General features: G+C 36.1%; 2 protein-coding genes and 1 long non-coding RNA gene across 3 annotated transcripts; 2 read left to right on the top strand and 1 right to left on the bottom strand.

Moving 5' to 3' along the window:
• Positions 1–5,080: 5,080 nt before the first annotated feature.
• LOC149260805 (GDSL esterase/lipase At5g03810-like) lies at positions 5,081–8,337 on the top strand. Its single transcript, XM_089380708.1, has 5 exons — positions 5,081–5,887; positions 6,160–6,290; positions 6,381–6,614; positions 7,054–7,309; positions 7,412–8,337. The coding sequence occupies exons 1-5, from the start codon at positions 5,617–5,619 to the stop codon at positions 7,603–7,605; spliced, it is 1,086 nt and encodes a 361-aa protein (XP_089236834.1). The 5' UTR covers positions 5,081–5,616; the 3' UTR covers positions 7,606–8,337.
• A 2,072-nt stretch (positions 8,338–10,409) lies between these two features.
• On the top strand, positions 10,410–11,771 carry LOC149260804 (uncharacterized). The gene is made up of 4 exons (XR_016248349.1): positions 10,410–10,477; positions 10,693–10,758; positions 11,426–11,490; positions 11,706–11,771. It is a non-coding gene; the product is annotated as an uncharacterized LOC149260804 (long non-coding RNA).
• Positions 11,772–15,293: 3,522 nt separating this feature from the next.
• LOC149260803 (uncharacterized) lies at positions 15,294–16,545 on the bottom strand. Its single transcript, XM_089460970.1, has 7 exons — positions 16,542–16,545; positions 16,422–16,452; positions 16,219–16,290; positions 16,058–16,129; positions 15,865–15,936; positions 15,687–15,760; positions 15,294–15,583 (listed from the first exon to the last, which is right to left on the bottom strand). The coding sequence occupies exons 1-7, from the start codon at positions 16,543–16,545 to the stop codon at positions 15,294–15,296; spliced, it is 615 nt and encodes a 204-aa protein (XP_089317096.1).
• Positions 16,546–27,963: the final 11,418 nt, after the last annotated feature.

Below are 27,963 nucleotides of genomic sequence, written 5' to 3'. Positions count from 1 at the left end.
TTAAAAATATTAATCCATTATTATTCAATTTTAAGGTCATACACATACTCTTAACTACTAAACTCACTCTTAAAAATAATATAAATTTAATTGATAATTAAATTTAAATTTAAGAAATTTCCTTTCAAAATAAAAAGACATATATACAAAATATTTTATTAACTTAAAAAATAATAATTTATGAAAAATAATTTTATTAAGACTAGTGTATAATCATAATAATAAAAATAATAATTATTTTTTTCTAAATAATATTCATGCTATTCTTTACCTCTAAATTTATTTTCAAATTATTGATTAATTTAATAAGGTAAAATAATTTAATATTCATAAAATAAATTTCAAAAAATGAAATGGATAAAGCTTGAATTGTTCACGTGGGCAATCCCATTGAAAAAGGAAAAATATTTCATTTTTTTTAAGTATATGATAATATATAGAGTATAGTTATCATTTAATAATCATATATAGAATATAGTTGTCAATTGAATTTATTTTTAGTTGCCCCACGAAAACATATTTTGTTGAATTTTAACATTGTCGTTAAACAACGTGAATATCTTATTTTTTTAATGATTAGTTTGAGGAAATTTTAATTTAAATGTGTGTAGAAAATTATGTATATTCGATGAAATTCACCGAACACATGGGTGGACGCTCCGCCATCGTAATCCTTCTCGTCCGCCACACACAGTAGGGTTCCGGCTCTGGGCATTACCATGTTAAAATAACTAACTTCAGAGGATGAATCGCAGAATTTTCGGAGAAACGAACACTTACCTCGCTGCCCAAAATATTGATGTTTGCAAATTATTCATTCATAGCCAAAAGAGAAAATTAAACAACAATCCTCCCAATAAAATGCCCAAAAGATATGAACAATTCCGATGGCTCCTGGTATCCCCACAGAACCAATCGAAAAACTAGGGGTTGTTTTTACCCTAACAGCAGGAAAAAAGAAATGGCATAGCAGTCAAAAATGTTGCACAGAAAAAGGGTAAAAATATTCACTCCGTGAAGTACGATTGGAAGGATTATGCATGGCACCTTCGTTCTAATCATTTTCTACCAAAATTTCACTTATACCAAAAATAGTTTAACCATAAATTTTACTGTAGAATTGATATACCACCCAAAGACGGCTGTACTGTCACCGCTGACATAATGAAATCATTCCCGCGGGCCGACAGCCACCATCCAGGGGTTAAATTTGACGCCCGTATGCCCGTTTTTAGGTTTTTTACCAGTAAAATACGTTCTAATTTCAAATATGCGCGTCAGGCGTAACTTGCTATTAATTTTTAATAACGTCAATATGACGGGCATGTTTGAAAATCAAAAGTTTTAAGTCTTTTTTAATAATGGTTTGATATATATATCCGCATCCAGGCATCTGCATTGTTGTACGTTGAAAATATGGCTATCGATGAAGTACAGATTCGTCGGCACTGCGAATCTGCGATGAGTCATGACATAGTTTAATGCCATAAAGCCACAGTGGTTTATTCCCACCTACTTCCCGTTCCCACCATCGAACGCACCTCGTTGCCGGTTCTAAAACGTGGTTCAGACCAAATATTTGTTGCCATCGAACGCACCTCGTTGCCGGTTCTAAAACGTGGTTCAGAGCTTCTGCAAAGAGTTGTTTCGGCTTCTCTACAAGCGATTGGGAAACAAGGGATCACCAATTCTCTCGTGACTAAAAACTGTTGACTGGTAAGTCGTCTCATATTTTAAACATGCATTATTCGTGAGTTTTCCCTTCTTTTGTGTTTGAAATGATGAGCGAAACTAGTAAAAACTTTACCTGTATTATAAATGGAAATCCAGTGAACATTTTTGTGGGAAGAAAAGCGGCTACCATATTTGCACCTGTAAAGTTTTCACCCTTTCCAAAAGCTAATGTAATAGCCCATTTTCGAACATCTTTCCTCTACTCAACTCGATACACATTTTCCATGGGAAACCATAAATGCATTGTCTCGTCTAATATTGATCTTCTTTTGCTAACAAATGCAGAACGAAGGATTCGCTGTCATTTTCCCAGATCGTAGAAACATCATTTTATGCTCCTCGCTTTGCTTTCAGCTGCCAATAAAGATTTTGCTTGCTTGTTGTTTGTCTTTTCTTCCCGTATCGAAATACAATCTAATGACAAGTGTTATGCATTTACAGACGACCTTTTCACTTCACAGTTTAAAGCTTTGATATGTGCCTTCTGAGTGCTAAGGTGTTCAAAGTAAACTGCCAAACGGATTTCCTTAAGCGTAGTTTGTCATTGAGCTCTCTTTGTCCCAGTATTCTTGCACAGGCATGCTTTTCCGTAATGAAATATCTCAATCTTTTTTCTCTGATTCGAACCTTTGACCTAAACCGTATCAAGACGTCAAGTTTCCTTTGAAATTTCGCATATTATAAAAGTTTATGATTTGCAATGCAAAATCCCTGTAAATTTGACAATGTTGTAAGGCATTTATTAATTCGCGTGAAAAGACGAAGAAATACCACTGTTCGTCAGATTCCACTTCCAATCTTCTCCTCTCCACTGGTCTGCCTCTTGGAAATTTACTAAGTTTATCTTTTATAACTAATCCTTTACCCACACCAACAGAAGTTCCCTTTACGGTGACCGTCTGTTTACTTAAAATACAGAAAGTTATCAGAAGTCTACTCCACATCATTAATCTAGAGTGAGTGAGTATATATATATGACTTGTTTATTCAGTCTTTCAAGGAACACGTTTTGCAAAGGCGGCACTGGTATTTTCTTCATATACAATGAAAGAGTATTGCCAGACTGGATAAAGTACTAGTCTGTGAGCTACTACTTTGGCCTCAAAGAAAGATTCTGAAAACCTGCAATCATCAGAGATGGACTGAAAATAGCTTCATGCTCAACTGGAGTATTCTTTAACAGTATTCGATTTGTCTAGGTGGATGGATTTCTCCCCCACCCACAGTTGATCCTTTGATCGGCAAGGAACCATGTTCTCTTCTGTGTGCCTGATTTGAGAAAGTATCAGCTTCCTGGTTATACTCTGTAGATGTGGTGAAAGGATACAGAAATGAAGGTGTTCTTTAGTTCTTCTGCAAACTCGAGGCACCCCTGTAATTGAACACCTGATTTTTGGAGCTCTGCATCCAGTCAATAACCTGTTTGGAATCCCCATATATGTTTAGGTTTCTGAGACCTCTTCCTCTTGCTAGGTTCATTAGCCTTTACTTCTGCAAAAGTATTTGTGGCAGCACCTAATCCACATTCAAAGGAGATTGGTTGTGTTCAGATTCTCTGGAAGAATCAGAATCCCCCCACCTCCACTTTGCTTGCTACACCATCGAAGAATCCATGAGGAGTATTAAAGTTTAGGAGAGCTGTCTGGGGCTGCTAGATTTTTTTAGTTTTTCTTGCTTTGAGACTTTTTGGTAGCAAAAGTAGGCTGTCTTAAATTTAGGGAAGGTTCCCAGCAGAGATTACTTTGTCTTGGAAGTTGGAACAAGGCCTCATTCCTTGTCAGCGAGATTTCCCATAGGACAAACGCTGGCAGGGACTGGTGGTTCTTTCTGGCCCCATTGTGTTTGAATCAGGTTTCCAGGGTTGCTTCAATTGATTCTATATATATTTCCCATCTATTTTATCAGTATTTTCATTTTAAACAAAAAAAACTCAGAACATTTGAACAATCTGGAAAATTTGCAGAAAAATTTGATCAGCAGGTCTCAAAACAAAGTGTAGCAATGAGATTTGAGCCGAATTGTACAACAAAAAATGAAAAATTTGAACAATTATGAGTACAATTTGAAATTAGATGAAACTTGTACAAATAAATTTTAAAAGTCATATGATGGGCAGTTTAAAAATAAAAACGTCATAAAAAAATTCCTTAACGGGTAGGGTCACCCGTCAAATTTAACCCCTGCCACCATCCCGTATTTTATTGTAGAATTGATATGCCAGCTCTGATATGCGGTGACGGGTTAACGGAAACTTCGCGCCGATTCACATTTACGGTATACGCCCACCTGGATAATGTACCTGATTAAATTTAACTGTTGGCATATATAGCTTTTAGTATTAATGGGTTGTCTAAATTTTAGAGTTAAAGGTTGAGTTGTGTGCAGGGAAATTGTAACAGAACAAAACTATTAATTATTGATTAATAGTTTGTCTAAATTTATTTTCAAATTATTGATTAATTTAATAAGGTAAAATAATTTAATATTCATAAAATAAATTTCAAAAAATGAAATTGATAAAAGCATTGGTGTATGTTTGAATAAGTAAAGCTTGAATTGTTCACTTCGGCAATCCCATCGAAAAAGGAAATTTTTTTTTTTTTCAAGTATATGATAATATATAGAGTATAGTTAGTCATTTAATAATCATATATAGAATATAGTTGTCAATTGAATTTATTTTTAGGTGCCCCACGAAAACATATTTCGTTGAAAAAATAGTTTAACCATAAATTTTATTGTAGAATTGATATACCACCCAAAGACGGCTGTACTGTCACCGCTGACATAATGAAATCATTCCCGTGGGCCGACAGCCACCATCCCGTATTTTATTGTAGAATTGATATGCCAGCTCTGATGTGCGGTGACGGGTGAACGGAAACTTCGTGCCGATTCATATTTACGAGCCTATAGTTCCACTAATGGGCTTGGGCGGTATACGCCCACCTGGATAATGTACCTGATTAAATTTAACTGTTGGCATATATGGCTTTTAGTAATAATGGGTTTATAGGCTGGTAAATATTGGTTGCTTAAATGTTGTTAAATGTTGGTTGTCTAAATTTTAGAGTTAAAGGTTCAGTTGTGTGCAGGGAAATTGTAACAAAACAAAACTAAACTACAAAAAAAAACTAAATTATCTGGATTCCATTAAAAGCGCAGATATCAAATTTTTGAAATTTATTAAAATTCAATATAATCTAATAAACTCTCAAACACAACACAGTAGTTGGTGAAAATTCCGAACATATTTGAACATAAGAATCAATCTAGAACCTTAATTAAAAAAAGAAGAAGAGGTCAACAGATACTCATCGGCAAAGCATTAGTTGTTCATTCTCCTTCAACCACCGAATCCGAAAGAAACGGTCAAGAATCCGATATAAATATATTTTCGCGTGAAATATATTTGAAGGCATCTTGTCAACCTTGAAATGGATTAGGTTGCTATGTCCACGTTACGAGTTTCATACAAAGGGAAGCCCACGTGATATTTAAGAAGTTTGTTTCTATTTTTCATAGAAGATTAAATATGACCATCTTCTGTCTCACATTACGATTTCTGAAAGCAAGATAAAAATCAACCCAATCTCACAGAATTGATGGCCTCCCATTATTTAACACATTATTGTTCCATTGATAAATTAACTTCGATGTAAACACACTCTAATACAAAAATAATCATAACATGAAGAGTTAATTCCATTGGCTAAGCAAATTGACCCCGTCAAAATCTACTCTGTGATCCGTCAGGCAAATTACATCCTGTGCCAGGTTACGCAGGCAATTAACTCATCGCTATCGTCAACTGCCCGATGTAAACCCATCACGCTGTTTTTAACGTGGGGGTGCCATAGCAATTCAGACAAAGTATCAGCTATGGAGGGGCGTCTTATTGTTTGTATATTTATTACATGTCTGAGTATTTTCCTGGCAATACGTCTGCGAAATTTAACCAACACACAGACAAGGGCCACAAAGCCTTTGGTGCCAGCCATCTACTTCTTTGGAGATTCTACTGTAGACCCTGGCAATAACAATGAACTTGTAACTCTTGCAAAGGCCAACTTTCCTCCCTATGGGAGAGATTTCATTGATCATAAACCCACTGGTCGATTTACAAACGGGAAATTAGTAACAGATATACTCTGTAAGTTCACTGTCCCCCTCTTTTCACTTTATATTTTAATGTAGAAAGAAAATATATGATGGCTTGGTTTGCATAGATGGTGATAGGAATTCATAGTAGGCTTCTTTTACAAGTGTTTCTAATTAATCTGGCACACTTTTATGTATAATGATCACAATTCTAGGATTGTTATTATCCATTGGTAAAATGTCTAGCTTTAAATCTTCCAATTCTAGTACTCTTATTATCTGTTGGTAATAATGTTTATGTTTAGTTTTTCGCGCTGTATACAGCCGGATTGGCAGGCCTTCCAGATATAGTGCAAGCATCTTTGGATCCTGAATTCCGAGGACCACTAATTCTTAGGGGAGCCAGTTTTGCTTCTGCTGCTTCTGGATACGATGATACTACCTCGCATACCATGGTTAGTACATGTTTTATATGTTATGCTACACAGGACACAGATATATAGAAAAGCATTTCATAGCTGAAATATAATTTTGAATTCATGCAGAATGTTCTAACTCTGGGACACCAATTGGAGAATTTCAAGCTTTATCGACAGCGGCTTGTAAATATGGTAGGCGGGGAGAATGCCAGCGAGATAATATCAGGAGCCTTGTTTGTGCTAAGTACCGGATCCGATGACTTCACCAATACTTATTACATCAATCCCATTACTAGAGCAGACTATAATGTTACAGAATTCCAGGATCATCTTCTCACCTCTCTCTCAAGATTTATCGAGGTGATCATATTGACTTTACATTAACGATGATATTTCATGTGGACGGGTATATATCTATATTTAGACTTTACGAGAAGTGATAAACGCTGTGTTGATCTGTTTATATCAAAATTCCTTAGGATTTGATTTAATCCTTTTTAGGAAAAATGATAATTACTTGATTGAAATGTGTTTTTTTTCAAATGATTTCACTGAATAGATTTTAACAATGATATTTCATGTGGACGGGTATATATCTATATTTAGACTTTACGAGAAGTGATGAACACTATGTTGATCTGTTTGTATCAAAATTTCTATAGGATTTGATCAAATCCTTTTTAGGAAAATTGATAATTATTAGGATTTGATCTAATCCTTTTTATGATAACGAATAGATAAATTACTGCTGAGAACCTTGCGCTAATATAACTGTGAGTACCAAATGAGTTTGTGACAGGGTATTTACAGCGAAGGGGCCACCCTATTTGGCCTAATCGGTCTTCCTCCTTTTGGATGTTTGCCTTCGCAAATTACTCTGCACAACTTGCTCGGTAACACGTGCGTTGATGAGTTTAATGATGTGGCGATGTCATTTAATCAAAAAGCTGCAGCCTTACTAGAGACTTTGAAACCCGCATTTCCTAGTCTTAAAATGGCTTATATTGACATATATGATAAGCTGCTTGACATGATAACGAATCCCAAAAAATATGGTAATATTCTCGCTCTTTCTTATCCCTTAATGCTTGAATATATTTGGGGGCGTTTATGTGCAGAACTTCCTAACAGTTTATAAATTAATTAATGTGTGGAAGGCTTTGAAGAAGTGAGGAGAGGTTGCTGCGGAACCGGTTTGCTGGAGGCATCAATACTGTGCACCCCCTTGACCCCCATCTGTCGCTATCCATCGAAACACGTGTTCTGGGATTCTTTCCATCCAACAGAGAAAACTTACAGTATCCTGGCAGAAGACATCTTGTCACAGGCTGTTTCGATCCTACATCTGTGAACAATTCATTCAAAAGCATATTTTGTTGTATGTAAATAAGTACCAAATCAGATGTCCATGGGCGATTAGAAACTGCATCGGATAAAATCACAAATGGATGTAATTCAGTAAAACGAGAAACGAATCACCGTGTGTAATACGTAATCTCGATACGTCACATTAATACTATGTAGTTGTATCCGTTGAAATCGCTCATTGTACATCGTTTCTTATTACAATACTTACAAATATAATAATTACGCGGTAAGGTGTTCCATCTGAAAAAGACATCCCTAAAATGTGAAGAGTGGGATCCTGAGCCATTGATTCTGTGTTAAACCATTGGGGTGTTTTCTGTCGTTGGTTTAATATGTTTTTTTTCATGGAAAAACGTCTTTTTTTCCCACCGGCTGGAAGACAGAGAGGGAGGATGGGAGGATCTGGTTATGGGCTATGAAAGGGTAGGCCTCCTGGCGATGAGACTCTGGCAATGACTGAAACGTGTCTTTCTTCCCTGCATGAGGGCCGCGTAGCCTTGTGCTTCTATCCCAAATCTGTTTAAATTTATGCAGGGTATAGATCTATTTTGTACATTTTGAATGAAGCTAATACATGGGAAATTAGGATATTATGTTTACATGGTTGTTCTGTTTCTTGGCAGTGGATGCCCGAGCTTAAACATTATGCTCCTGGAGTTCTAGTTGTTCTAGTTGGAACAAAACCGCGTAGCCCACGTAGCCTTGTGCTTCTATCCAAATCTATTTAAATTTATGCAGGGTACAGATCTGTTTTGTACATTTTGAATGAAGCTAATACATGGGAAATTAGGATATTATGTTTACATGGTTGTTCTGTTTCTTGGCAGTGGATGCCCGAGCTTAGACATTATGCTCCTGGAGTTCCAGTTGTTCTAGTTGGAACAAAACTGCGTAGCCTTGTGCTTCTATCCCAAATCTGTTTAAATTTATGCAAGGTACCGTTTTGTACATTTTGAATGAAGCTAATACATGGGAAATTAGGATATTATGTTTACATGGCTGTTATGTTTCTTGGCAATGGATGAAGGTCTCTGTTTATCTTCAGGGTGAGGAGTTGAGGAAACAGGTCGGTGCTGCTGCATACATAGAGTGCAACTCAAAGACTCAATAGGTATACCATCTGATATGTGCCATGTTCATATTTGCCTTATGCCATGAAGTGTTGTCATCTAATTTCTGTTTATCTTCTCCAGTTTAATACTCTTAAATAGTGGTTGCCTGGTAGCTTCAAAACGTGTGCATTTTGTGCAAAGAAGTGACCTTTTTCTCAGTAAAAGATGCTTAAAGTGTTCCCAAAACTGGCCTCTTTTGGATGGATAATGAAGCTTATCATCACCGCTATAATCATAATACAAAACAGCAGAAATCCCCTTTTTAACCTGGAAAAAATATATTAATGTACAAAAATTACCAAAGTAAATTCATAGGAATTCCAAATCCATCCAGAATAACTAACATAAAGCAATTAGCTATATCATGTTTACCTCTTGCCTGCAATTTCTCTCTCAATCAGATAGTATGATAATCTTCAACAGTTAATTTATTACTTCTCACTGAAAGAATTTCATCAGCATGTGATGTTTGTAAAATTGGTGAATTCTCTGAAGACATCTCACAGTTCAAGCATTTTACAAAAGCAGATTGAAAACATTCTAACCTCTGCTGCCTGCTTTGCATTTTTGAAAACATGCCAGCCTCTGTTGCCTTGTCTGCATTTTATGAGACATATATCTAACTTGTCAGGCTGATTCAGTGGTGAATTTTATTCACAATGCAAATCTTCGTGAAGATAAGCATTATTTGGTCGACAATCTGGGTAATACACCAATAACAACTGCACAGGTATGTTTGTTTCATTTTGCTAACTCTCGACATTAGATTGTTAGGTTGTTAATAATAAGGGCAATTCCAGTTTAGGTGAAGTTGCTTAGATGTTCCCATGTTTGGGATTTTAGCTTGCACAACTTTTGAATTTAGATGATGGACATGCTTAATAAAACTACATTTACACCCTACATGCTCCACGAAAAAATATGAAGGTCTATGTTTATCTTCAGGGTGAGGAGTTGAGGAAATAGGTCGGTGCTGCTGCATACATAGAGTGCAGCTCAAAGACTCAACAGGTATACCATCTAATATGTGCCATGTTCATATTTGCCTTATGCCATGAAGTGTTGTCATCTAATTTTTGTTTATCTTCTCCAGTTCAATACGCTTAAATAGTGGTTGCCTGGTAGCTTCAAAACGTGTGCATTTTGTGCAAAGAAGTGACCTTTTTCTTAGTAAAAGATGCTTAAAGTGTTCCCAAAACTGGCTTCTTTTGGATGGATAATGTAAGTGTATCATCATCGCTATAATAATAATACAAAACAACAAAAATCCACTTTTTAACCTGGAAAAATTATATTAATGTCCAGAAATTACCAAAGTAAATTCATAGGACTTCCAAATCCATCCAGAATAACTAACATAAAACAATTAGCTATATCATGTTTACCTTTTGCCTGCTATTGCCCTCTCAATCAGATAGTATGATAATCTTGAACAGTTAACTTATTACTTCTCACTGAAAGAATTTCATCAGCATGTGATGTTGGTAAAATTGGTGAATTCTCTGATGACATCTCACAATTCAAGCATTTTACAAAAGCAGATTGAAAACATTCTAACCTCTGCTGCCTACTCTGCATTTTTGAAAACATTCCAACCTCTGCTACCTGCTCTGCATTTTATGAGACATATATCTAACTTGTCAAGCTGATTCAGTGGTGAATTTTATTCACAATGCAGATCTTCGTGAAGATAAGCGTTATTTGGCTGACAATCTCGGTACTACACCAATAACAACTGCACAGGTATGTTTTTTTCATTTTTCTTACTCTCGATATTAGATTGTTAGGTTGTTAATAATAAGGGCAATTCCCGTTTAGGTGAAGTTGCTTAGATGTTCCCATGTTTGGGATTTTAGCTTCCACAACTTTTGAATTTAGATGATGGACATGCTTAATAAAACTACATTTACACCCTACATGCTCCACGAAAAGATATGAAGGTCTCTGTTTATCTTCAGGGTGAGGAATTGAGGAAACAGGTCGGTGCTGCTGCATACATAGAGTGTAGCTCAAAGACTCAACAGGTATACCATCTAATATGTGCCATGTTCATATTTGCCTTATGCCATGAAGTGTTGTCATCTAATTTCTGTTTATCTTCTCCAGTTTAATACTCTTAAATAGTGGTTGCCTGGTAGCTTCAAAACGTGTGCATTTTGTGCAAAGAAGTGACCTTTTTCTCACTAAAAGATGCTTAAAGTGTTCCCAAAACTGGCTTCTTTTGGATGGATAATGTAAGTGTATCGTCACCGCTATAATAATAATACAAAACAACCGAAATCCACTTTTTAATTTGGAAAAATTATATTAATGTCCAAAAATTACCAAAGTAAATTCATAGGAATTACAAATCCATCCAGAATAACTAACATAAAACAATTAGCTATATCATGTTTACCTTTTGCCTGCTATTTCCCTCTCAATCAGATAGTATGATAATCTTGAACAGTTAACTTATTACTTCTCACTGAAAGAATTTCATCAGCATGTGATGTTGGTAAAATTGGTGAATTCTCTAATGACATCTCACAGTTCAAGCATTTTACAAAAGCAGATTGAAAACATTCTAACCTCCGCTGCCTGCTCTGCATTTTTCAAAACAATCCAACCTCTGATGTCTGCTCTGCATTTTATGAGATATATATCTAACCTGTTAGGCTGATTCAGTGGTGAATTTTATTCACAATGCAGATCTTTGTGAAGATAAGTGTTATTTGGCTGACAATCTGGGTACTACACCAATAACAACTGCATAGGTATGTTTGTTTCCTTTTGCTTACTCTTGATATTAGATTGTGAGGTTGTTAATAATAAGGGCAATTCCAGTTTAGGTGAAGTTGCTTAGATGTTCCCATGTTTGGGATTTTAGCTTGCACAACTTTTGAATTTAGATGATGGACATGCTTTATAAAACTACATTTACACCCTACATGCTCCACGAAAAGATATGAAGGTCTCTTTTTATCTTCAGGGTGAGGAGTTGAGGAAACAGGTCGGTGCTGTTGCATACATAGAGTGCAGCTCAAAGACTCAACAGGTATACCATCTGATATGTGCCATGTTCATATTTGCCTTATGCCATGAAGTGTTGTCATCTAATTTCTGTTTATCTTCTCCAGTTTAATACTCTTAAATAGTGGTTTCCTGGTAGCTTCAAAACGTGTGCATTTTGTGCAAAGAAGTGACCTTTTTCTCAGTAAAAGATGCTTAAAGTGTTCCCAAAACTGGCCTCTTTTGGATGGATAATGTAAGTGTATCATCACCGCTATAATAATAATACAAAACAACAAAAATCCCCATTTTAACCTGGAAAAATTATATTAATGTACAGAAATTACCAAAGTAAATTCATAGGACTTCCAAATCCATCTAGAATAACTAACATAAAACAATTAGCTATATCATGTTTACCTTTTGCCTGCTATTGCCCTCTCAATCAGATAGTATGATAATCTTGAACAGCTAACTTATTACTTCTCACTGAAAGAATTTCATCAGCATGTGATGTTTGTAAAATTGGTGAATTCTCTAATGAAATCTCACAGTTCAAGAATTTTACAAAAGCAGATTGAAAACATTCTAACCTCTGCTGCCTGCTCTGCATTTTTGAAAACATTCCAACCTCTGCTGCCTACTCTGCATTTTATGAGACATATATCTAACTTGTCAGGCTGATTCAGTGGTGAATTTTATTCACAATGCAGATCTTCGTGAAGATAAGCGTTATTTGGTCGACAATCTAGGTACTACACCAATAACAACTGCATAGGTATGTTTGTTTCATTTTGCTTACTCTCGATATTGGATTGTTAGGTTGTTAATAATAAAGGCAATTCCAGCTTAGGTGAAGTTGCTTAGATGTTCCCATGTTTGGGATTTTAGTTTGCACAACTTTTGAATTTAGATGATGGACATGCTTAATAAAACTACATTTAAACCCTACATGCTCCATGAAAATATATGAAGGTCTCTGTTTATCTTCAGGGTGAGGAGTTGAGGAAACAGGGTCGGTGCTGCTGCATACATAGAGTGCAGCTCAAAGACTCAATAGGTATACTATCTGATATGTGCCATGTTCATATTTGCCTTATGCCATGAAGTGTTGTCATCTAGTTTCTGTTTATCTTCTCCAGTTTAATACTCTTAAATAGTGGTTGCCTGTTAGCTTCAAAACGTGTGCATTTTGTGCAAAGAAGTGACCTTTTTCTCAGTAAAAGATGCTTAAAGTGTTCCCAAAACTGGCCTCTTTTGGATGGATAATGTAAGTGTATCATCACCGCTATAATAATAATACAAAACAACAAAAATCCCCTTTTTAACCTGGAAAAATTATATTAATGTACAGAAATTACCAAAGTAAATTCATAGGACTTCCAAATCCATCTAGAATAACTAACATAAAACAATTAGCTATATCATGTTTACCTTTTGCCTGCTATTGCCCTCTCAATCAGATAGTATGATAATCTTGAACAGCTAACTTATTACTTCTCACTGAAAGAATTTCATCAGCATGTGATGTTTGTAAAATTGGTGAATTCTCTAATGACATCTCACAGTTCAAGAATTTTACAAAAGCAGATTGAAAACATTCTAACCTCTGCTGCCTGCTCTGCATTTTTGAAAACATTCCAACCTCTGTTGCCTACTCTGCATTTTATGAGACATATATCTAACTTGTCAGGCTGATTCAATGGTGAATTTTATTCACAATGCAGATCTTCGTGAAGATAAGCGTTATTTGGCTGACAATCTGGGTACTACACCAATAACAACTGCACATGTATGTTTGTTTCATTTTGCTTACTCTCGATATTAGATTGTTATGTTGTTAATAATAAGGGAAATTCCAGTTTAGGTGAAGTTGCTTAGATGTTCCCATGTTTGGGATTGTAGCTTGCACAACTTTTGAATTTAGATGATGGACATGCTTAATAAAACTACATTTACACCCTACATGCTCCACGAAAAGATATGAAGGTCTTTGTTTATCTTCAGGGTGAGGAGTTGAGGAAACAGGTCAGTGCTGCTGCTTACATAGAGTGCAGCTCAAAGACTCAACAGGTATACCATCTGATATGTGCCATGTTCATATTTGCCTTATGCCATGAAGTGTTGTTATCTAATTTCTGTTTATCTTCTCCAGTTTAATACTCTTAAATAGTGGTTGCCTGGTAGCTTCAAAACGTGTGCATTTTGTGCAAATAAGTGACCTTTTTCTACGTAAAATATGCTTAAAGTGTTCCCAAAACTGGCCTCTTTTGGATGGATAATGTAAGTGTATCATCACCGCTATAATAATATTACAAAACAACAGAAATCCCCTTCTTAACCTGGAAAAGTTATATTAATGTACAGAAATTACCAAACTAAATTGATAGGACTTCCAAATCCATCCAGAATAACTAACATAAAGAAATTAGCTATATCATGTTTGCCTTTTGCCTGCTATTGCCCTCTCAATCAGATAGTATGATAATCTTCAATCAGATAGTATGATAATAACAATATAACAATGAGCCATAACACCATAAAAGAACAGTGCATAACCTTAGGCATTTTCTTTGTGTTATATCTGTATCGGATGCTGACCGAATTAACATCATGTAGTAATTGTCAGATTTGTTGAATTCAAAATAGTGGGGCCTGTGTTTGGAACTGATTTATTACTGGCATTTATCTCCTGAAAAAGAACTTCTGGTTATTGGATTCGAATCTCAAACCATTCTAGCAATTTTTTTTATCTCTATGTATATGCTTTGTAAATGTTGTTTGAACCATAAAAGGTCAAGCTATCATGGTTTATTCTCAGAAAGTTGTGAGGATGTTGAGAAACAGTTTTATTTTAAATTGTCGTCATTCTAAGATCTACTGTGTAAATCAATGTTGGTAAATTATCCTCATCTAAATAGCAGGGATCCCAGCTGGTCCTATTGTTTATTTTATATTGTTGTTGAGAAATTTGTGTTGATTTATATGTGCAGTGGCAATGTCTATCCGCTTGTGATTGTTGCACATCCATCAGAACCTAATCAGTTTGCCATTGGGTTGACTGGGCGTTGTCTCAACACCAAGATTGCCATTTGTTTGAAAGTTCTCCTTTGTTAAATAAGAGCTCTCCCAATAGATCTCGGGATAGGTCCAGATATATTATTGTTAGAAATGTCCCTAAAAATTCACATCACATCACAGGGCAATAAAAATGTAAGGACTACCCTTGCAGCTATTATGTTTTTAGATATAGTTCTAAAAGGGAACCTTAGAAGCCTTAACCAAGACATTAGAATAACTAAAACTCACAATCTGTCTAAATTTATAATATTGCCCAGCTCTACAGGAATTGTTCCCGTGATATTGTTGGAGGACAGATCGATGCTTGATACTTCCAATAGTCTCTAACTCAGTTTCGAATTCCCGCAAGCTTTGTGGATAGTGTGTGTATAGTCTTTTTATAGCAACTAGCTTACAGTTATTAAGATCACATCTGTAAACTGTGGTTGTAGCACCATTGCCAATTATAAATTTCTCATTCAAATTTTCGGTCATTCTCATTATATCATCATACATGTATAGGGCCATATCCATGTGCAATATTACAAGCCTTGGAGAACCCGGTCAGGACATGCAAGAATATTTTAACAAGAGGCATAGATATTGATGGTAAGATGATAGCTTTACTCTGAGAAATAACAAATTTGAAATGAGGCATAATACCTTGACCCATTTTGCTTGATGACCCTTTAGTGAATGGTTTATGTTGATTTGAAAGGTAGAGAGCGATGGTGATTACACACACTAATATCACTGAACCCAATGAGATGCAAACAATAGCTGTTGTTGACACAGAAGCTGTCCATTTACACAATCAATAGGTAACACTATCAATATAATCTAAAGGATATTTAATACAAATCTATGGAATCTGATTTGTAATATCTAGTTCTGTTTTCACCTTTTGGTTGTCTGGCAGATATCCCACAAAGTGATCCAATCCAATAACCACAGAGACCTGGATTTCCAAAAAAACTGAGGCAAAAATCGTTCCCATCAGATAAAATGTACAGACTTGACAATATCAAGAAGAAAACTGAATTTGATCTAGAAATAAAATGTGTTCATTATATCTACACCTTTCTGGGGTAAACCTTGTAAAGTTCTGTGTGACAGGAATATTCCCAGACAAATTGTTGTAGGAGAGGTTTCTGTAAAACAAATTGATCGTTTCCAGTATGAATAACTACGAGTTGATATACGAGGATTATTTCCTCTGTAATTTCACGATGAAATGAACAAAAAATAGCACCAATTCAGGCAAATTCTTACAGAGTAGTAAGGCTAAAGCAGTTGGTCAACTGCCATGGCATCTCCTCTGATAAACTGTTGTTATTCAGTATCCTATATATTATCCATTTACAGAGTTATTTTCAGAATAATTGTGAAGGTATTAATAAATTATAATTTAGGGATCACTCCAAGGAACTTACAGTGAGACCAAATTCTGTAGTTGTCCAAGTTCTGAAGGAATAGGGCCCGATAATTGGTTGGCAGAAAGGTCCCTGCATTGAAAAAATACCACACTATGTTACTGTTTTGATGAAGTCGCTAGGGCACACCAAAAAGAGATGTAGAAAGAACTAGAAAGTAGAACTAGTTCACAAGCTACACAAATCAAATACTAAGGACTTACATATCCCCGATACTTCTCAAGTTTCCCAAGTCTGCAGGGAGAAACCCACTCAATTTATTTCCACTCAAGTTCCTTGAATTCATAATCCAATAGAAATCATGGGATTAATATAACTCTCACCCATTAAGCTTTTCATAATCCAATGGGGTTAAAAATAAATATAACTTTCACACATAAAACTTGTAGCTTAATAATTCAAAAACTTTTCTACATACAAGACTTACAATTTTAATAGATGTTCCATGTTCCCAATAGATCTCGGGATAGGTCTAGATATATTATTGTTAGAAATGTCCCTAAAAATTCACATCACATCACAGGGCAATAAAAATTTGAGGACTACCCTTGCAGCTATTATGTTTTTAGATATAGTTCTAAAAGGGAACCTTAGAAGCCTTAACAAGGCACAGCTGAATTCGATATCTATGCACCTTGGAGAAAGTGTTAGGTAATTTTTTCTTTACTACTCGTTCTCGGATCATCTTGCATGCAGTTTAATCTCTGTTCCGTTATTGAATTTGCAGTTGTTTCTCACTACCTTTATCTGACAATAGCCATTTTTTACTATATAGCAAGCAGTTGCAAGCTAAATATGGTATTATGAAAACCCTGTTCAGAAAACAAAAATTCCTGATGGCCTGGGTTCCACATCATATAAAAGTGTGTTCCATTTTTGTTTTGGTCCTGATGGCCTGTCTATATTTGTGGTATCCGTTTCACTTTCCACTACCACATTACTTTTATCTAGTGGGATTTTACATTTCTTTGGCTGTTTTTGAAAATGAATTCTTCCTTATCAAAACATCTGGTTCTTCTCGTTGATAGTGGTAATGACATATACAGTATACTAAATATATGTAAAAAAAAGCTATGCAGACCAAATGCCATGGAAATTAGAAAATACTAACTCAATAGTTTGGATTCTGTTACTATAAAGATGCCAGTACAAAATGAGTGGCTTATCAACGTTACAAATTATCAGTCACTCCACAAACTGATATATTATCAAATAGATGTTCACCTCCAGAACAACGTAATTTAACAATAGTTTACATTTTCCAATTATAAATTTCTTCACCGTGGTCAGCCCACCCTCCAGCAAAGTGTAAAAAAATCCAGCGAAAGATGAAAATTATGAAAACCCTGTTCAGAAAACAAAAATTCCTGATGGCCTGGGTTCCACATCATATACAAGTGTGTTCCATTTGGGTTTTGTTCCTGATGGCCGGTCTATATTTGTGGTATCCGTTTCACTTTCCACTACCACATTACTTTTATCTGGTGCGATTTTACATTTCTTTGGCTGTTTTTGAAAATGAATTCTTCCTTATCGAAACATCTGGTTCTTCTCGTTGCATATATTCAAGATCTTCCAAGCAATGCCCAATAAAATTTTCTAGGTAATCTAAGGACTTCAAATGTTTTATGAGGAGTGATCTCATAACACTGTGTTCTTACTGCCATCAATTTACCTATGGTCTTGCAAATAATGTGATTGGCCACCCTTATAAGGATCTTATCATCTTTATTGGTTTTATAGGTGGTTTTCTGAATACCTCTTCCCAGCAGAGATTAGAGATGATGCTCATCACTGCTTGTGTCTACTACTGCATCAAAATTTCTCTTGCCCATTGTTAATGTAGGTACCTGTAAGCCTTTATGAAAGAATGTATTGTTTTTGCATATATTTGTTCTATTGTGAATTTATGATCACCATGTTCATCTTCATGGGCATTTAGTAGGGGTTCAAGGAATCCATATGCCATTTTCACGGAATGCTTGTCTTGAGAAAGACTTGACCCCTTTACTTTTAACTTTTCTGTCCCTTGAGTTTCTATCACTTAGGTCAAGGCTTGTATCTTTTTGAGGCCTCTTCCTTGCCAGTGAATTGGAACCCCACATAGGTATATGATGTAGTGATCTCGATTCTCTATTTCATCCCCTGTAGATATGAAATGGAAGTATGATTGTTCTTATAAGTACTGAAGATCATAACCTTAGTCTTGTTAATGTTTACAATGATAAGTCTATGTTTGGTATTGAAGATCATAACCTTAGTCTTGTTAGGGTTCACTGTCATAATCTATTTTTGGTATTGAAGATTGTAACCATAGTCTTGTTAAGTTTCAATGTGATAAGTCTATGTTTGAGATCGAGGATCATAACCCTCGTCTTTTTCAGGTTCAACTTTCAAGGACATTTCTGGACGTTTCTGTCTTACTTCATCTCTGGTAACAACCTTAATCTCCTTTATGAGTTTTTGTTTAATTTCTATTTCATCCATGGACCATGATAGAAAATCCTCTGCCATCAATTGTACATTAGCCACAAAGCAGATACAGAGTCTTATAAATTTGATTCAAAATTATTTCCCAATTGAATTGATTCAGTTATATATATGCTTTCTTGAAAATTTAAACTTTATTCCTTTGTGTTAAACTAATGCAAAGTGGTGCCATCGTGACTGTCTTGTTTCTGGTGAACAGACTCTAGAAATCTTAGATACCAACTTTAATTTTTTTGATCATGTCTATCAGAATTCTGGAATAGTCATATCCCTGTATTGATATTATATTCCACTTGGCATTTTTTTGTCATCCACACATTAAGAAAGCGGAAAACAAATACATGCATGTGCATTTGCATTTAGAATGCATGCGGAAATTGATTTATGACTTAGTGTGTGCTCTCTGCTCTATGTTGAAACATTTTCACTTCTCTTTCCTTAGTAGCTAGGATTTTCACTGCAAAAAGAAAGTAAACGACTATTTATCATCTTAGATTGCATATTTAGGAATTGTATATGTACATCACGCGATCAACCTTAAAGGAAAACTTCTTAAGAAAGATCAACTGTAAAATAAATTTCAATAAACATAAAAACTCTTTGGAACCTAACGCACAACATTTAGAAGTCTAGGCTAGAGACGTATTTCGACGTCGTAAAGCCTGGTAACTATCGCTTTCATCATAGGTTGGGTGATTCCTCCTCTTTGAAACGACAAGTTCCAGTATGGACTTGTGCTCCCACGTACCGTCGAGTATGTATTGGGAGACCATAGTAGGCTATACCCTTTATCCATAGGAAGCCGTGTCTTCCACCCTATCAATCGCAATGCACTAAACACAGCATTCAGGAAGATTGACTGCTATACCATAAAAAGTATTATGCAGTTTTGTGATTGGTTTGGTAATCCCCCTGTCTAGATATCCAGAGTAGTCACCTTCATTCCTTTTCAGACTCCTTAAAAGAAAAGGTCCATCTGAGCACTTGTCACTTCAGGCTCATTAAAAATCGAAGGCGACTAGAGTCATCTTTAGCTTTTTCTCGACTCTTAAAAATTGAAAAAGAAAATTGTGTCAAAGCATCATAAAATTTATTTAAATCGAAATAACATTGTTGTTCCCTCGTTGGTCTTAGGGTGAGAAAATGGAGTCCACCAATCAAGGATTCCCCCTTAGGGGAATCCTACTCTCTTTTCCTCTAGGGGAGATGTTGGTGCACCTCATATGGCTACATTATCCCTTCCAAGACTTGCAATTGGCCCACCAGTATGGATTTTCTCGACCTCTGTCGTTCAAAACACCGTGATTCTTGAGCAATCAAATCAGCAACCAGATGATACTAGAGTTACCCAAATCGAAGGCGACTAGAGTCATCTTTAGCTTTTTCTCAACTCTTAAAAATTGAAAAAGCAAGTTGTGTCAAAGCGTCATAAAATTTATTTAAATCGAAATAACATCATTGTTCCCTCATTGGTCTTAGGTTGAAAAAATGGGGTCCACTAATCAAGGATTTCCCCTTGGGGGAATCCTACTCCCTTTTCCTCTAGGGGAGATGTTGGTGCACCTCATATGGCTACATTGTCCCTTCCAGGGCTTGCAATTGGCCCGCCAATATGGCTTTTCTCGACATCTGTCATTCAAAACACCATGATTCTTGAGCAATCAAATCAGCAACCAGATGATACTAGAGTTACCCTCCAACCTTCTACTTCGTCTGTTTCTCCCTCTCCTTCTTCCTCTTCGCTTGGTGAAACTATGTTTCAAAAAAAATGATCGTATAAAAGTTGTTGTAATAAATATCTTTCTTCATTATGTTTCCAAGCTTAGATATCCATTCATTCAGAAACAAATTGAACATGCTTCTTGCCCTTTGCCCTTTAATTCATATATTTTCAAGTAATGTTGTAGGAATGTAATGAATATTAAACATCTTATGTGAAGAAAACAACATTTTTGTGTTTTGTTTTGTACCAGAAAATGACAACAAACCTTACTCAGAATGCAATTTCCTCAATGTTATCTGGATCAACTCATATTCAACCATACCGACAAATTGTTGAACTTGAACCAATACAATAAATGCAAAATTCAACTCCACGATATCGTACTACAATTTCAGATGGAACACATAAGAAACACATCATGCTTCCAAAATATTTCAATGATCTCGTAGCAGCAGGCTTGCTACAAAAGGGTTCTGTTATAAATGTTAAAATTTGGACTACCTCAGCTATCGGTCCATCAACGTAAGTTTGTTATAAATTTCTTATTTCAAATTTAACATTTTTTATTTATAACACAACCACTTCTAACAGTTATTCATATGACTCTCATTGTCGTGTAGGTCTATAAAGCTAATGGACTTTGAAATATCTACATCATTTGCACCCTTAACTGGCAATCCAAAAACTATGAGTATCCCGATCACATCTGATGAAAACACTCCATCCTTATCGGACCCAAATCCTTTATCAAAAAGACACTGCCCTCTTCCAACTACTCCAACTCCATCCGTTCTGCCAGTTCAAATTCCCATCAAATCGTTAAACCCTTACCACTCAAATTGGTGCATAAAAGGATACGTCCAAAGGAAAACAGCTCTTCGACAGTTTCAGAATCAATATGGACCCAGTAAAGTGTTTGGTTTTGACTTGTTCGATACAGAGGGTGGAGAAATACATATTACATGTTTCAATAATGTCATAGATTATTTTTTCGACAAAATCCAAAATGAAAATGTCTACATTATCTCTAAAGGGAATGTAAAAATGGCTAATAAGCAATACAACCACTTGAACAATGACTGGGAAATTTTGTTGAATGCAACATCTACCATAGAACATGTTGCTAACGAAAAAAAAAATAATCCAACAGTGCGATTCAATATAAAATCAATTAATGATATCAGAACAACAAACGTCAACTCCATTGTTGATATTCTTGGTGTTGTCACAGCCATTTCCAGTGTATGCACTATACATAGAAAAGACGGATCTGAAGTTAATAAACAAACAGTACAACTTGAAGACATGTCAGGGTATAACATAGATGCAATATTTTGGGGAGATAATTTTAATGCCGTGTCACAGGAAATCTCCTCCCTATGTGCTACAGGAAATAACCCCATCATTACAATCAAATCTGCGCGTGTTGGAGAATTTAATGGAAAAAATATCGGCACTACAACGAGATCCATTGTTCTTGTAGATCCTGACATTGAAGAGGCCCATACGCTAAAGTCGTGGTTTAAAAAAGAAGGTTCAACTGCAGCTTCTACATCTTTGACAACAAGATCTCCTTTTGGCCATCAACAAAAAAAAATAACAATTGCTGACATTTACAGTATGGATTCCTTAGAGAAACCAACATTTTTTCAATTAAAGGGCACAATAACAAAAATTGGGATGGATAGTTTTTACTACATTTCTTGCCCGTCGATCATTGGTGGGAAAAAATGCATGAAAAAGCTTATTCCACAAAATATAGGGATGTGGTTCTGTCCAAAATGCAACGTTAAAGTAAGTGACTGTGATTACAGATACTTATTGAAAATCGAAATACAAGATCACACTGGTGAATTAGCTTCAACTTTTGCTTTCGAAGACGCGAGATCTACAATTCTTGGAAATAATGCCAAAGACTTCTATTTATTGTCTTCAGATCTAGAACTGATCAAGGAAATTGTCTCTAAAGATCTATGGACAGATCATATCTTCACGGTATCAGTGAAGATAGAAACTTTTAAAGAAGTGCCACGATTGAAATGCGTTATCATAAAAGAAGAAAAGTTGTATTTCACGACAGAATGCAACAACATCCTTCGAGAAATTCAGAACATCTCGACATTGTAGATAATTATTGCAAAATGTATTCCTTGCTTTTTGATAATTCCTATTGTCCAATTTTATAAATACAACTTTACAAGATATACTGTTGCATGCCTTCTTATGAAATTTTCTTATATACCATTGAAATAAGTATTTATCCTCCATTGTATCTAGCATTATGTGAGTAGACAAATTCACATTCTTTTTTTCTTCTATCATCTTCTTTTAAAAAATGACGTAACTTGCTACGTTACACATGAAACTATCTACATGTATAAAGAAAAAATACTACTATGTTCTTTCAAACAGATTATTCAAATAAAAAAATTCACATAAAGCTATTCAAAACTTAGATTTTTTTCCCTTCTTTCGCTTTCGCTTGAATTTTTTACCCTTCTTTCGCTTTCATACAATAACATGGTTGTTGTCTCCAAATAACATTCTTCTTTTCTCCTCTCTTGCTTATAGGTACCATAAATTTTGTGAATGGCTTCTTCTTCTAATAATGAACGTGCTCGAAGATACTATGCAACAAATAAAGAACGAATAAATGCACATCGTCGTGAGCTTTATCACGCAAAAAAAGACATCAGAGAATGTCAAAAACACAAAAAACAGAAGGAAAACCAACATTCCTCGTCTGAAATGGCCCACCCGGAAAAAAATCCTCCCTTGCAATTATCAAACTCTTTATCTTCTCAGCACACCTCTCAAACAAATACATCCATGCCTCATTGCCCTAACCCCTCCTTCGCACATGCTTTCAACAATGTTTATACTAATCAAGCACATCGAGATTTCCATGCAAAGATTGATAAACTTCCACCTAAATGCCCATGCTCCATTTGTCTTGAATCATATCCTGGAATACATATCCGCAATTCCAACCACATGTATTGCTGCTCCAGATGCGTCTCTGAAACAAAGGATCATCGCTTCTCATTATCAAACAACATGGACCCTGGTCCTCAACCAGCTATCCTTACATCTCTTTCACAAATAGAAGAAATGCTCATTGCTAGGGTTAACCCTATACTACAAGTAACACATGCACGTGGTGGCCAATATAAATACAGTGGCCACACAATTTGTTTTCCTCAAGACATTACAAAAATCACAAACATGTTGCCACGACGTGTTGAACACTTGGACATCCTAATTTTCACGCGTCATAGTAATGACCATAAGGCTTATGATTTCATTGTCAGTAGACATCGCATTCTCACTACTTTAGAATACAAATTAGCAAATGACCCATACTATAAGAATGTTCGTATTGATACCAACGCACTGGCATCCTTACCAGCAATCCCCACCGATGTCTCCTCCTCCCTTCACCATTCCAATACTACAGAAACCACTATCCACCTTTCACTTGAACCACCACATGAGCTCACCGAAGATTCCGCAGACCCATCCGTAAACCAAACATCAGCATTCGTACCCATCGTACCTAATACAAATATAGAAATCCAAGAAATTCGCCATTATTTACATGCTTACAACCACCAATCTGATACTAAAATTGAGTGGCAAAAAATTGGTTTATCGCCAGTGAATGAATACAACACAAAAGGTCTACTCTCTATGGCTTTCCCCAGCCTTTTCCCGACAGGAGCTACAATGCCAAATCAGCCAAGAATGAAAGCAGTGCAGTTACATGAATATGCGCTTCATCTCATACGTTACTATGATAACAGATTTGGAAAGCACCCACGCTTTCATTATTACATATATAATCTCATGATGCAACATCGCAGTCAAGCAACAACATCGATTTTTGTGAAAAAGAACATCACAGATAACCTCCCAATATCTATTCAAGATCTGAACATCCGATTAGAACAATTTCTAGATGAGAAATTGGCAGAGCAAGTCATGCGATTCGGTAGCTCTTTACGTGGAACAAGATCATTTTGGCACAAAGCTAAGAATGAACTAACGGACATGATATCTCAACTCGGTTTCCCGACGTTCTTCTTCACATTAAGTGCAACTGATACAAAATGGCCTAATCTTCATGCAATCATGCTCGGATGTCTTCCTTCTGATATTGCAAAACAACAAAAGTGGAGAAATGATAACATTATCTCTAACCCACATTTAACATCACTATATATGCACCATAGATTCACAGCATTTCATGAGATTATCTTAGAGAAACACTTAAATAGAAAAGATTACTGGTACAGGTACACATTCTACCGCATTTTTTCCCAAAAACGCGAAACAACATTCCTCACCTATTGCAAAATTATCTTACAAAAATGCATACTTGATAGGTATGAATGGCAACATAGGGGATTTGCGCACATCCATGGTTTCCTTTGGATAGAAAATGCACCTGATATGGAAAACCTCAACTGGGAAGACATAGAAGCAGTTGATATTACAAGGCAATTCTTCGACAAATATATTTCTGCTTGGAACCCTTATACCCCTTCGACTTCAAACCAACCAACTGCTTGCACAAATCCCAAAGACCCTTGTCTATTCTCCACACCGCAAATCTTCAGAACCAATCCTTTCAGTGACTATGAACAGCTCGTCAATTGTGTTGAACGTCACACAAAATGCTCAGAAAGCACATGCCTAAGAAAAAATGGATCCTCACTCCAATGTCATTATAAAGCACCATGGGAATTACATCCAAAATTGGGCTTATTCATTGATTCCAATGGCCAAAAAACATACACCCCTGCTCGCAACGACGATCGACTCAATAGCCATAACCCTACCATCCTATCTATTTGGCGTGCAAATGTTGATTGCCAACCAGTACTCTCCATACACGTTGTACAAAAATATATCGACAAATATGCATCCAAAGCAGAAAAAAAAATCTGAAAGCTTCCACCACATGCTATGTAGAATTGTCCTGGCTTCACCCATTGCTGACCCAGCAACATCCGTATTTCGAAAATTTCTTGCAGAAACCCTTGTTGATCGTGACATTTGAGCACAAGAAACCTGCCATATGCTGCAAAAATTACCATTAAGATTATGTAGCCGACCATTCATTTCTTTAAATGTAAACCAAAAAATTCTTATGCGCCTTCCACAAATGAACACCCCCTCCACTACATCCCCACACATCATAGATACATATATCCAGCGCCCTTCTACCCTAGAATCCACATCACTAATAGAATTGGAAAGATCCTGGTCATATGATCCTCGTCGCAAAACAAACAAATGGAAACAAAGACCTAAAAAAGCAATTGTTCGGGTCATACCACGTTACTCCTCCATACCATCCACAATAGAACCTTGCTACACTAACTTTTGCAGGGTTGAACTTATGCTATACAAACCTTTTCTCCATATCGTACAAGATATAGGAGATTCTGCTGCAGAATTCATCGCAAATTGGCAAACATTTCGTCCATTCTACAGACCTTGGCATCAACACCGCACACTATCTGATATTGAATCTGTCACAAATGATACCTCAACTATTCATGAAACCAATCCTCCAGACACCATGGAAATAAATGAATGGGAATTACTTTCCCAATTACACCCTACAAATGAGCTTTTCATAAATGACCTTGACATGCTTGGTCTTTGTGGCTTTGATGACACCCATAACTGGAATCATACCACTATCCCATTGGATCTACAAAATAATGCCATACAATTCATTGAGAATAGCCGCTCCATCCACCGCATTCTTCAAACACATCAACATATCCTGGCGACCCTTACTACATTATCTCCAATGCAAAGAAAAGCTCTAAATATTATTTCTAATCATTTTGCTAGGAAGGATTATTTACCCGCTCTCAGAATGATAATACAAGGCACTGCCGGTACAGGAAAATCCCTCCTTATTAATTGCATCAAAGATATGCTCATAAGCCTTGCAAGCCCAGAACCTTCACCGATCATGCTCCTCACCCCTACAGGGGTTGCTGCCTTCAACATACAAGCATTGACAATCCATTCTGCTCTGCACCTTCCTATAAAGGATCTTATGCCCTTACAAGGTAATGCTCTTGCAAAATTCCAAGAAGAACTCAGGCATATAAGATACATACTAATCGATGAAATGAGCTTCATTGGGCCAAAGCTTCTCAACCATATTGATGAACGTCTTCGAGAGGCATTTTCCAACCAAAGAAACGCTCCTTTCAATGGCTGTTCCATTATATTGGTTGGTGATCTCGGTCAACTACCACCTGTCAAAGACATACCTCTATATGCAGGGACAAGCCATGGAAGTGCACTCTGGAACACCTTCAACACAGTCATCACATTAGACACAATATTTCATCAACAAGGCGACAACATTGCACAGGTTACTTTCAGGAACATTCTCCAGAACATTAGAGATGCAAATCCAACAATTGACGACTACAATGTACTCATGTCGTACACAGATTCCTTTTTATCGGAAGAAGAAATATGTTCATTCCATGATTCCATGCATCTATTTCCAACAAATGCTCAAACAATGGTCCATAATAAGCAAATGATGAAATCTCTAAACACTCCTATCGCAAGATCCATTGCTGAAGATGACAACACATATTCCAGCATTTCCTCAGAAGATGAGCAACTTGAGCGAATTGTATTACTATGCAATGGCAAAAAAGTTATGTTGACTTCCAACCTTTGGGTTTCTGCCGGACTTGTTAATGGTTCCCTCGGAGAAATTGTGACCATCTTTTACAAAGAATCAACTGCACCACCACAAATTCCAACATTTGTTGTCGTAGATTTTCCCAAATACATTGGGCCTCCTTGGGATGAGAGAAACCCCACTCACTTGCCTATTCCAGCAGTAAAAAGAAATGGACGTGCACAAATTCCACTGAAGATGGCTTGGGCTTTAACCATACATAAATCTCAAGGTATGACACTTCCAAAAGAAACAATTGACATTGGAAAAACAGAACGTCAAGGTCTCACATTCATAGCTATTTCAAGAGTACCTTCTCTACAAGATCTCCGGATTAACCCCGCATTCAGTTTCGATCGTTACAGTAAAATGAAGGACAACAAAAACATTGCTCACAGAAAACACGCAGAAGAAATTCTCCGTTCAATGCCGCCTCCAGATAATCTACTCCAGCCCATACTTTAACATCACCAAAAGGTTTCCTCCATTTATTTACCTCATTCTATTTCATAACATACTTTTCATATCTTTCAACAACAACCAACTTTAATCAATATTAATAATTAAGCAAATATTAGAATGTCTTTATATTATCTATACATCTCATTCTAACATTTTCTTTCTTTTGCAACAGGACACATGGACTCAGAAATAGCATAGCTAAGCAACTATAAGTAGAATGGCAAGCAAAAGATATGCATCTCCAACTACGCATTAACCTCCAATGGTGTTCAATATGCCGTTATTCACCATGCATCTTCCACTAACAATATATAAATCCCCATAGCAAAGGTAACTTCATTTC

Source organism: Pinus tabuliformis, chromosome 6, assembly GCF_031772625.1.
Source record: "Pinus tabuliformis cultivar Carrire ecotype Pingquan chromosome 6, CPIR1, whole genome shotgun sequence".
Taxonomy (NCBI): Eukaryota; Viridiplantae; Streptophyta; class Pinopsida; order Pinales; family Pinaceae; genus Pinus; species Pinus tabuliformis.
This window is presented reverse-complemented; position numbering and strand designations above follow the sequence as displayed.